Source organism: Pteropus alecto, unplaced genomic scaffold (assembly GCF_000325575.1).
Source record: "Pteropus alecto unplaced genomic scaffold, ASM32557v1 scaffold276, whole genome shotgun sequence".
Classification (NCBI taxonomy): Eukaryota; Metazoa; Chordata; class Mammalia; order Chiroptera; family Pteropodidae; genus Pteropus; species Pteropus alecto.
This window is the reverse complement of record NW_006438074.1, coordinates 5,449,447-5,462,458: the sequence shown is the minus strand read 5'-3', so window position 1 is coordinate 5,462,458 and position 13,012 is coordinate 5,449,447. Positions and strand designations below refer to the sequence as shown.

The 13,012-nt window shown below is 33.4% G+C and overlaps 1 protein-coding gene across 13 annotated transcripts in view; it reads right to left on the bottom strand.

Moving 5' to 3' along the window:
* RAD51B (RAD51 paralog B) overlaps positions 1 to 13,012 on the bottom strand; it is a 488,946-nt gene that overhangs the window by 473,988 nt on the left and 1,946 nt on the right. For all 13 annotated transcript variants that reach the window (XM_015591934.2, XM_015591935.2, XM_015591932.2 and 10 more), the window contains exons 2-4: positions 10,587 to 10,672; positions 8,841 to 8,954; positions 5,434 to 5,550 (exon numbers count right to left, since the gene is read on the bottom strand). In XM_015591934.2, coding sequence (XP_015447420.1) covers positions 5,434 to 5,550; positions 8,841 to 8,954; positions 10,587 to 10,670 — 315 coding nt within the window. In that variant the 5' untranslated portion in view covers positions 10,671 to 10,672. The remainder of the gene's footprint in view (positions 1 to 5,433; positions 5,551 to 8,840; positions 8,955 to 10,586; positions 10,673 to 13,012) is intronic.

Genomic DNA, 13,012 nt, shown 5'->3' with positions numbered 1-13,012 from the left:
AGGAATCAAACCATTAGAGAAAACAAGCATTATATAAGTACAAAAATTAATAAATAAATAAAAACAAATTCATTTGCTCAACTAATATTTATTAAGTGCCTTCTACATGTGTTAATACTGTAGATGTAATAAGAAGAAAAAAACATAATCTCTGCCTACTTGAAATTTATTCTCCAGTGGGGAAGACATGTATTAGCTAATCACAAAAACAGCAAAATTTTAATGACAAATGCTACATAGAAGAACCACAGTACATGGTTCAGTTCTCCAGGAATATATGACAATTCTAAATGTGTTAATTTAAGTGTGATTAAAATAGGCTCAAAATATATAAAGTAAAAAAATCAAACTACAAGTGAACTTTTCAACTTGGCAACATAATGAACTATTTTAACAACGTTCTATGATTACTACTAGGTCAGGATGAGAAAAAAAAAGTCAGTAAAAATAAAGAAAATATGGACAAACCAAATACAAGCTTAATTTAATGGTCATGTGCAAAGCACTCAATTATTAAAGAGTAATCATTCTCAAGAATACGTGGAATATTTACAAAAGTTGATCACATAATAAACCTTAAAACAAGTCTCAGAAAATTTCAGAGAATCAATATCATGCAATTTTCTGACCAAAATGCAATTAGGTTAACAATCTAATTAAAACTTAAAAAGATAATTCTTTAATTAAATAATTTAGATATTCAGAAATTTCAAATAACTCATAAGTTAAAGAAGCAATGATAATGAAATTTTAAAATACCATTAGAACTAAATGAAAATGAAAATACTTCACATGCAAAAAGAATGCAGCAATGGAAATTCATAGCCTTACAAGCTCAGCATAAAAAGAAGAAAAACTGAAAACATATTGATTAAATGTGCAATTTAAGAAGTTTGGACTCCCAAATATAGTGGACAATTTGGTGATAGACAGAGTGAAGGGGCGTTGGGGGGCTGGGAGAATGGGATGAAGGGTTAAAGAAGTACAAATTAGTAGTTGATAGTTGGTCATGCGGATGGGAGCACCGCAGAGGGAATGCAGTTAGCATTAATATGATGGCTAGGTGGAGGGCTGAGGGAGGGAGCAATTGGGATTGTTTGATGAACTATATAGATGTCTAACCAATGTACTGTATACTTGAAACTAATTTAAATAAATAAATTTTTAAAAAAAGAAGTTAGGGAAAAATATAATAATCCCAGAAAAAATTCAATTAAATAGAATAAGAAAATAATAGAAATCACTGAAGTAGGAGATAAAAGATAGAGAAGACCAACAAAGAACAACAACAAAAAGTATAGCTCTTTGAAAAGACTATATGGGATAAAACCACATATAAAACCATATTTAAAGGAAAATAACTTTATGAAAATAAATTTGAAAAGTTACAGAAAATGGGCAAATTCCTAAAAATATCATTCACCAAAACTATTCAAGAAGAAATACAAAACCTGAATAGTCCTATAATCATTAAAAGAATTGATTTCATTTTTTTAATCTTCCCGCAAGGAAAATACCAAGATCAAACAATTTTTCAGGCAAGTTCTACCAAATTTTCAAGAAACAAATGATTCTAATCTTACACAAACTATTAGAATATAAATAAAAAAAAATATTCCACAATTCATTCTACCACTTAACTCAAAATAGATCACACAAAAATTAACTCAAAATAGACCACAGACTAAATGTAAAACCTAAAACTATAAAACTCTAAAAGAAAACATAGCAAAAAATTTCTATGTCCCTGGCTGGACAAAGAATTCGTGGAGATTACACCAAAAGCACAATCTATAAAAGAAAAATTGATAGAGTGGACAACACCAAAATTAAAAAGTTCAAAACTACCATTAAAAAAATGAAGGCACAAGCCACAGATTAGAAGAATATAACTGCAAATCTTTATATCCAATAAAGGACTTGTATTCGGTATATGTAAAGAACTTTTACAACTCAGTAACAACAAAACAACCCATTAAAAAATAGGCGAAAGGTTTAAACAGACATTTCCCTAAATATACAAATGGCTAATAAGCACATGAATAAGTGTTCAAAATCATTAGTCATCAGAGAAATGCAAATTAAAACCACAATGAAATACCAATGCACACCCACTAGAATAGCTAAAATCAAAAAGATAATACTAAGTCTTGGTTAGGATATGGAGAAACAAACCATCATGTATTGCTGGTGAGAATGCAAAGGGTGCAGCCACTTTAAAAAAGTCTGACGGTTTAATCTTAAATATAAACATATGCCTATCATACAATCTAACCATCGACTCCTAGGAATCTAACCAAGAGATGCATGTCCTTGAACGTTCCCAGTAGCGTTATTCCTGAAAGACAATAACTGGAGACAATCCAAGTGTCCATCAATTAAAATGGGTAAACAAAATGTCCTATAGCCAAACAATGGAATACTATTCAACAACTAAAAGGAACAAACTACAAATATTGCAACAACAGTGATGAACTTCAAAAACATCATGCTATGTGAAAGAAATCAGACACAAAAGACTATATAGTATATGCTTCTATTTGTATGAAATTTTTAAAAAAGGCAAATTTAGAGACAAAGTTTATCAGTGGTGCCTAGGGCTAAGGACAGGAGTGGAGATTAACTATAAATGGGCACCAAGCAACATTTTAGGATGACAGAGATGTTCTAAAACTGGATTGTGGTTATGATTTACTATAAATTTACTAACATAATTGAATTCTACAGTTAATATGGTTACAATGATTGAATTTTATCGTATTTAAATGGTACTTTAGTAAAATTATTTTTTAAAATAGCCAACTGATTTATTAAAAGATATCGAAGCTCATTAGTAATTAGGAAAATGAAAACTGAGATAGGAAATTAAGAAACCTGATAATACCAAGGCAAAAAGACATGAAGCAAGAAAAATTCCTGCACATCACTCACAGGAATATAAATAGGCAAAACCACTCAGAAAGCAATTTGTCCTAATTCTGCAAAGTTACCCACGCGCATGCCCTACAACCAGCAAATCACTCCAAAATAGATACTCTAGATAGAAGAGCTAGATTGTAGACCATGTGTCTGTCACACTAACTTAACTCTGCTTTGTATCACAAGAACAGCCACAGACAACATGTAAACAAATGAGCACAGCTGCTGCTACATTAAAAACTTATTTACAAAAACAGGCAGTGAGACAGATTTGACCCCTGGGCAGTAGTTTGCCAACTCCTGACCTAAAAAAAAAAACCTGTACCCATGATCCAGGAGACATGGGGAACTGTTTTCACAGAACTTGTTTTCATTAGAAGGAAACTGGAAGCAACCCGAATGTTCACTTACAGGGGAAGGGATAAATGAAACGTGGCATGATTTCAGAATGGAATATGATACAGCAGTGAAAGTGAATGATATTTTTGCTACCTGCAACAACATGGATAAATCTTAGAAAACAATACTAAGTGAAAAAAGCAATTCATAGAAGAGAGCTGATTTAATCACAGACGTGATTTAATTGAGCTCAAAAATAAGCAAAACTAAATAAAATGTCATATCTCCTATGTATATAGGCAGTAAAGAAAATCTACAGGTATAGGGAACTATAGGAAACTATGAGGAAAAAAGTAGAGGAATGGTAGAAATTCAGGATGGAGGTTACCTCCCAACAGAAGGCCAAAGACAGGATCAGGAGTCCACAGTTAGTTTCAATGGTTTTGGTATTGTTCTAGTTCTTATGTTAGGTCATAGCTCCTAAGAGTTCGCAACTTACACATACAGCATCTATTGAATCTTGTATAAATAAAATAAATACTAAAATTTTATTTTTTCATAAAAAAAAAAAAACAGAAATACCCCTGTATTTAGCTGAAAAATCTCGAAAACATTGAAGAGGCTACCTGTAGCTGAAACAGAAAATAGAGATCTTGCCACTAAAAAGCAGTCATGGTGTTTGTACTCTAATTCAGCCAAGTAAGTAGATCATGACAAAACACATAAATGGCTTGTAACTACTGCTTGGATTCAGAAAGAGTTGATAAAAACTAAGTAAAAAAGTATTGGAAATTATTCTAAAACTTAAAAAATAAGTAGTTGTTGGTTAATTTTCCATGAGTTCAATATTTTGCTATTTAAATAAGTTTGACTGTAGATCACTAGATCACCCCAAAAATACACAAAATAGAATCCTGGCACCATCTGGTGGCAGTACACTGCAACAGCAGGTTCTAATTTTTTCTTTTTTAAGATTAATTCACTCATTCGTTTACCAACTATCTATCTATAAGCAACTACCAGACATTTTTAAATCTTTCTTGAAACATACACATTTTTTAATCTTTCCTGAAAGACAGGAAATAAGATAAGGTTTAGCATCTAAAATAGAAGTTTAGATCTTCAAGGAAAAAAATCTACAGTTAAATTTATGACTATTGGGACCTAAGAATTTGTTCTTATGTAGAAGTTTATTTAAAGTATCCATGGCCCTGGAACTCTCAGGCAAGAAGTTCCACAGGAGTGTACTGGTAAATATAGTCTATTGAGTCACCACATCTGGACCAGTAAGCACACTAATGTAGTTTTCAAAAAAAGAACTGTGGTGATTTTTAAATGTCCTCAAATTCTTGACATTTCTTTCAAAGCACAGAGCCTAATTTTCCTCTCCATGAACATGGGCTGGACTTAATGACTCTTTTCTAATGAAGAGAATGTGACAGAAGTAATGCTGTATAACTTCCACAGCCAAATCATCAAAGGCATCGCCACTTTCATCTTGCCTTTTTTGGGATTACTCACTGGGGGAAAATCAACCATCATGTCATGAGGAGACTCAAGTAGCTTTGAAGAACCTGCTTGGGGAGGAACTGTGACCTCCTGTCAACAACCGGCACCAATCTGCCAGTCATGTCCTCCAGCCCCACCAAGCCCTCAGATATTGCACGCTTGCCAATATCACCAATCTAAGCCATTCCCAAAAGAACAAAATTAATATCTGTTTATTATTGTTTTAAGCCACTCAATTTTGGGGTAATCTGTTATGCAACAATATATAACTAATATCTATTACTTCCTAAAATCAAGTTTTATCTACATAAGAAATAAAAATAGCTCACTTCAGTTTAATATTACAATTTGCCCACGTTAATAAAATTTCAAATTATCCTCCCTATTACACTAAGTAGTAATCTTTTTTTAATTCTCCCAAATTGTTTCATATCATTTCGTATTATTCATAGCATTCTAAGTTTATTCAAAAAAACAGCAACCTAAGCAGACCAGTCAGCAAGGATTTTTTTAAACATCTTTTTGCAGAGCAACTGTACTAGGTAGAGAATCATGCCCTTGAGGTGGTTGTAATTTAACTAATATTCATGAAATATATATTTTTTAACTAAACTTTTTCCCCTGTCTCTGAAGGTGACAGGAAGGTTTGGAAAATGTCTCCTTTACCTCTGTGAGGGATCCACAAGCCACACCACCACGCAGGGCTTCATCCAAAGCAGAAAGGGTTGTAGATAAGAATGCTGGCAAGAGAGCAGTAGATCTTTGTGTCTTCATCCCATAAGCCTGAACAAGGAAAAGATTAGGTTCTTTAGAACCTCCTTATGTATTCAAAAACATAAACCAACTCCATACCTCAAATTTTAGCAGCTGGAACCCAATTCCATTTTTTGTCTCCTCTGTTATTTATTTGTTCAACAAATATTTACTCTGTGCCAGTGACTGAGCTAGATTATAAGAATATGATTTAACAGACAGCCCCTGCCTTCACAGTAGTTATAGTCGACCATTAGGACTAGAAATTGGGCAATTACTATGCAATTAATAAGAGATGTGATAGAGAAAGTAAGACACAGACAACATACCTGATCTGGATTTTGTGATTCAATAAAGCTTCATCGAAGAGATGGATGTCTGAGCTAAAATTTGAAATAGCTGTTAGACAGGTAAAGGAAATGTGCATGTTCCTGCCGAAGAGACAGAATATACAAAGAAAGGTCAAGAAGAACAGGCGGAAATGGAAACCAACAAAAACTACAAAAAATAGAGTTTTTTTTAGAACAGTTGAAGATGGAGCGTGGTAGTGCTGTGGCAAGTGATAAAGCTGGAGAAACAAGCAGGGGCCAAATCATGAAGAACCTTGTTGAACTTTGGAGTTTATGCTGAGAGCAACAAGGGGTGACATGATCAAGTTACCATCTCAGACTGAGGCTGGTTTGTGAAGAACAGCTTGAAGGTAGGTGTGGTAGTCTGAGAAATGGCCACCCCAAAATATATCCACATCAAATCCTTAGAACCTGTGAATGTTACCTTTTTTGTACAAAGGATCTTTGCAGATGTGATTAATGTGATTATATGCCCACTAGCAATGTATTAAAAACACTTGCCTCTTTATATTCTCTAACATTAAAATTTTCACTTTTATGAATGAAATGTAACTATAAAAATTCATTCATTCAACATATATTGGGTACCAATTGCATGCCATGCTCTAAGATTGGCTTTGGGAATACAAAGGTAAACCAAATGGATAGCTTCTACCCAAAGTTTAAAATTTAATAAATCTATGACTTAAATCCAAGGCTGTTCTGCTTTGTGACAATGTAGGAAGACCAGCATATTAATATTTGTGAGCCATAAATATGCCCACTCTTACCTAATCTTACTTATTGAATTCTTAGTTCAGTTAAACCAAGAATTACCACAGATTTTTTTAAGGCTATATTCAAGCACATATAATAATTAGAAAAGCTATGGTCAAAGTCATGTAATTTGCACCTGATTTAGAAATATCTGAATATTGTCTACAATAAATCATCAGGCAACAGAGGTGGGTGTGGGGACACATTATCAAACATGTAAAGGCAACCCGATCTGTCAACATTAAATTGCTTTATTTGCAAATATAACTGTAATTACTGCAAAAATAGATTTGGTGACTCTCAAAAAGAATAATAAAATGAACTAATAAAACAAGCCTTCAGAAATGATAGTATATGCATAAATGAGAAAAAGTAATATTGTGATATGACACTCCACCAGTTTTTCTTTTACTTTGGCGGCTGCTTCTTCTCAGACTCATCATTATCTAATCTCATCTTTAAATGTTGGCTTCACTCAAGATTTGGTCTTGGGTACACTTATCTTCTTATTTTATATACTTTCTAGGCAATTGCTCATCCATTCCCATGGCTTTGACTATTATAGGTGCACTGATGACTCCCAAACGCATACTTTTAGTGCAGACTTCGCCTTCAAACTCCATGTCCAGACATTTAACAGCATACTTAATGTCTCCACTCAATGTTTCACATGCACCTTAAATTCAACAAGTACTCCCTGAACTTTTCCTTCATAGGACTTGTCACTACTACAATTAACTACTTACTCATGTCATTATTTATTTAATGTCTGACTTCTCCCACTAGACTGAGCTACATGAGGGCAGGAACTTTATCAATCTTGAATACAATATCCTCAGCTCCTGACAAAGACCCTGATACATGGCTGGCATCGAATAAATATTGGTTGAAGGAATAAATGACTCAATAAATGAATAAATAAATAGACAAAAATTTTTCTTTAAAGAATGAACTAAAACTAAGCCAATGTTTAAGTCAGAATTCAAATCTAAAGAATGCTACAAGAGTGAATGTACAACAAAGGAGAAAGATGGATTCTTGAATTGGGACTTGGAATGATATTGAGATTGCAGCTGAAGTGGTGATGGAAGTGGAGACTAAAGTTGAATTTCCTGCCCAAGCTCTCTTATTTAATTACCTAACTAGAAATATGCCACAGATATTGACCAAATAGAATGACAGATGTCAAATTAAAAGGTTTTCCTGGTGCTTTACAACCTTCTAAATAGTAACAGGTTATTTTGAAACCAGTCACAGAATTATCTCATACTATTTTAATATTAACTTACTTCACAAAACAAAGAGAGCTGTCCAAAGCTACAAGATCAATGACAAAGCTAAGACTAGTGCCAAACTCTAACTCTGATTCTAATTTTCCTTTTGCCTACTCTGCCTCTAAGGTATTTTCCTTAGATCACAAGCTAAATCTGAACAAAAGAAAATACTTTATCTGTTCATTGCTTCAGAAGTCTCAAATGACACTTCCTACTTCATAGAACTGCACCCTACTTTATTGCTCAGTGGTTACCAAATTTCAACATGAGATAGTAAGGTAAATGTGTTACCTGAAAATTGTCTACAATCCATAAATCACATAAATAAATAAATTTACAAAGCAATGAACAGACTTTAGGCAACTCTCATCCTAGGAAAGCAGTATCTTTCTACCATGCATAAAACTTTCATTGGAAAAGCTAAAGCCATTAAACATAAAGTATGAAAAAATAGTACAACTTGATGAGGACTTTACCTCTCCTCAAGAGTGAGGATAAGTTTTCAAGTATTATTTATTCAATCAATAAGCAAGTGTAAGTCCAATGTGTGTATTTTATGATGTAAAGTAAGTGACGATGGTAAAAGTATTACAGAGGCAGGGGAATTCTAAAATTAAAAGTATACTAAAGTCCACAAATCCCACCCAAACAAAGAGAAAGATGACCTTTTGAAATATCACTATCGGCTACAGAGAAAAAACTTTCTGTTGCCCCCTCATTCCTGTAATTAAGAACTACCTCCCATGAGCTTATAAACTATATAAATTTTTTGTATGTATTCTCATTAGAGGACTAATTCTGCCTTAAGAGTCTATATTTTTGAGGTACTCATCTCTATTTTTGCTTTTGCCTCATTCCAAAAAAAAAAGATTTTAAATAAGATGAAGAATCATTTCAAAATAAAAGTCATAATCAAATCATCATAAGAATATACACATACCGTTTGCATCTGTGGGGCACAGGCCCTGCTGACCACATACACAAGTTCATGGACACCTCGATAACTAAGGCCAGTCATCTTCATAAGCTCCAATGGGGAAAGACATAAAAAGTCCTAAAGAGACATAAAGAGAATATTTTAAATATATGTGTAAGAAAGATACTGGAATTAAAAGGTATATTTCAATTGAAACTGTCCATGTGTAGATAAAAGTGAAATTTATTTCAGATCAAAGACTTACTTGTTCCATACAGTATTTTCCCCCTAAATATGCCTTAACTAAAAGATATGATGTCAGTCTTTTCTTGTAATTATCCAATTTAGTTGGCATATATTGGAGGATACATCAAATAACATCACATAGAAGCAGCATCCAACCCGGGAGTACATGAGCACTGCATCTGTGCCAAGAAGAGTTTGGGTACAAATACCCAGAAAGTGTCAAATTGAAATGAATTTCTTCTTAAACTATATGAAATCATTCAGAGAAAGTATCTGATAACTGAGAGCATTTCAAGTATGAACATAAGGATTATTAAATATATAACACAGAAACCAAAGAAACCTTTAACACATAAAGTGATTTTTTAAAAGTTGCAGCATGCTCTGAAAGTCTGTTTTATTAAAGATTAAATCCTAATCTAAAACCTTAAATCTCATTTAACTCAAAAGAGATTTGTTTCATTATTATGTTTAAAAATGTGACATCTCTATACATTTTTCTCATTCCTTCAATAGGAAAAAGATCTTAACTATTAATTTCTCTTGCTTTCATGAGGAATTATTCATTTTGAATACCATCTCCTCATTAGAGTCATATTTCTCATAATAACTACAAAATTTCTTTTTATCCATTTCCCATTTAAAACAAAAAAGTGCAGCTAGCTGCCAGCATCAATTTAATTTTACATAAATATGCTCTTTGAGGCTGAAGCAAATTTGACTGGCTTTCAATGTGAAAATAAAATATAAAAACTGTTCTTACTGTTATCTCTACACAGAACTTGTCTCTAATCCTAATGTAACAGAAATGTATATATAAATTGGATTCACCAAATGAATCTTAGGCTAACAACTGAGAACGATATTAACATCACATGTAGGAACACTACATTTTCTAGGATTTGACATTTTCACTGATGGAGAATATATTTTGTAAATGAAAATACCAGTACTAAAAACAGAACGCTATAAATAGAATGATGTCATTTGTTTCCAAAGACTATCAATATACTAGAGCAATGCAAAAATAATAATAAAAGCGAGATATTTCGTGGCAAACTTTTGGGGGTAAGGTTAACACTGTAATCCGTGAGCTATCTCTGGGTAAATGCTGCAGTTTGGCAAACTTTGGGGGTAAGGTTAACACTGTAATCCGTGAGTATATCTGGGTAAATGCTGCAGCCACAAGTGCCACCAGCAAGTATTCTTGGGGCAAACAGGAAATGGGTTAAGTAGTAAAACTTTCCTAGAATTCCAAATAAATGGCATAGGTGTATTTCACCTCTCCCTCTCCCCCCCGCCCAATGCAAAAATATTGAACTTGGGTAAATGAAATCATATTTGGAAGTATAATCCAAGTGACTTGTCTTTTCAACTTAGCCTATGGAGAAGCACTATCATTTGTCCTTTTTTTTTCTGTAAACCTAAGTTCTCATATTTCAGGTTTAGTTAAGAGTTATTTAGGTATACTTAAAATTAATTGGTACTTAAAATTTCTCATTGAAAAAATTAAATAAACTTTACCTGACAGGTAACAACCTGAAATCTGTTCAGACGGTCACACAGCTCTTGTGATAAACCCACTCGTCTTAGTTTCTTGCTACCCATGCCTTCAGATGCAGAAAAAAAAAAAAAGAACCACTTTAAAAAAAATATCAGAAAATAGCATAAGTGATAACAGATGGCAACTATCCAAAACACTCTACAAAATAACAAATCCTTCCAATTTTTTCATATGCAAAATGAAATAAGTAGTATTTAAAATGTTACTGAAAAAATAAAGGCTATAGAATCTTTCTAAAAGTCTTACATAAGAGAGACAACTGTTTGTCAAACATACACACAGAGAAACAAGGCAAGAAAAGAATGTGCATTTCACACAATACTTATTACATGAATATAATAATACCACTTCACGTTTGTATAGCATCTTGAAATTTTCAATGCATTAATAAATTTTATTTGGATGTGTAACTAACCTTCAAGGCATATTTCCAAACAACACTCCTAGAAAGTCTTTCTTTTCATTGTACTATAACAATAATAAATTTCTGAGCATCTACTATATACCGGGCACTGTTGCTTTACATAAATTATCATATTTTATCTTCTCAACATCCCTATAAGGAAGGTTATTGGTCTCATTGTTGCATATGAGAAAACAAAAATCTGGAAAGCTTATTCTAGTATCACCAGAAAAAGTAAATGGTGGGTCTAGAATTTGAACCCAGGAAGTCTGATTCTGAAGTCTACTCGCTAAACCATTATACTCTACTAAAAGTCCAAATCATATTTAACTTATCCTTTTTCTAGAAGTCAGATAAGTCTTCTGAATCAAATGGGATTTTATTATTTATAAGCTGAATTGTTGTTTATTACTCTAGCTGCCCAGATTCCCACATAACAGCTTCTCACGTTCCCACAAACTATACTAGCTTTTCACATTCCCATATACTATTAAATTTCACTGTTGTTGAACCTTGCTAGGGCTAAATGAGGTTTCTGAAATAACTGCCTTCCAAGAGCTAGAATATAATCACTGTGATTCCTATAATAATGTATGCCAAGGAAAGACTGTGTATCCCACTGAGATAGCAAAATATCCTCTGGATAGAATAGAAATAGGAACTCTTCATTGTTCCAGGGGATAAAGCAATGAAATTATCAAAAAGAAGTAACATTTTGGAACAAAAATATATACCAAGAATGTAGATACTTATATCTAATACCAAGGCCCAAATTTCTATTTAATATCTAAATTCTCTGAACTAGATTAAATCAATCTCTCCCATATGCATCTGCTCCTTCACTCACATACACACATACCTCCCACAAACACAGAATATATCCCTCCCATTTCTCGCAATGGGAATGTGTCGGTATTGATTTCTATTTCCCCAATAGAAAATTTATTAAGTGACGCGTGCTTTGTCACTGCCTAGTGTCTTTACAGATCAGGTAGTTCCAGGCAATGACATCATTTAGATATATATTCAATCAAAAAGAAGAACTGTAAACCCAGAAATACCAGGATTTTAACAATGAATGACCAACTCTGTAATTTTTGTCTTATTAGGGCCACTCCAATCACTTGTCTGGACTATTGCATATGTCTCTGGTCACTTCCTGTCTCACCAAAAAAAAAAAAAAAAATCCATTTATTTGCTTCTTCCACAGACATTTTTTTAAGCACACACTCTGCTAAGCTCTGGGTCCAAGAACCACTTAAAGATATTCCCTTCCCTTTGGCAATTCACAATAAAAGATGAAAAGAGCCGCATACAAAAATAACTGCAATAGGTATCGCTGGTATTTAAATGTGCTATGGACAGAAAGAAGCATCAAACTGGCCTGCAAAATTCAAGTCAGTGCCACAATCCTGCCAAAAGTAGCTTCCTAAAAAGTTGCTCCAATCCTGTCACTCGCTTCCTTTAAACAGCCCATCGAATCATTAGACCACAGGATAAATTTCACACTTCTTAGTATTGCATAAAAACCCTTCATAAATTAACCCCTCATTTCCTTCTAACTGGAAAATCAGATTGCAAGGCCCAGATCCTGGCCTTCCTGGCAAAGCAACTTCACTTTCCACTGTTTTAGTTTCTCATCTGTCAAAGAAGGGTAATTCAACTATCTACTCCATAGGAAAGTAGTGAAGGTTAAAGGATTTGGATAGTGCCTGGCACATAATGTTCAAGGTTAACAATCATTATCATTATCGATTCATTCAGCAAAACATCATTTGCTGCCTCACACAACTTGATCTCCAGCCACAACAGTGTATTGGTAAATTACCTAAGCATCATCCTGCCTCCCTAAATTTCCTCCGCAAAGCCTTGCCCCAACTCAGTCTCTTCTCCAATGTTCTCATCACTTTGTACATATTTGTCTGATAATCTTTTTAACATATCATTATGGCTTCCATGTTTGATTCTTCCACCAGAGACTGT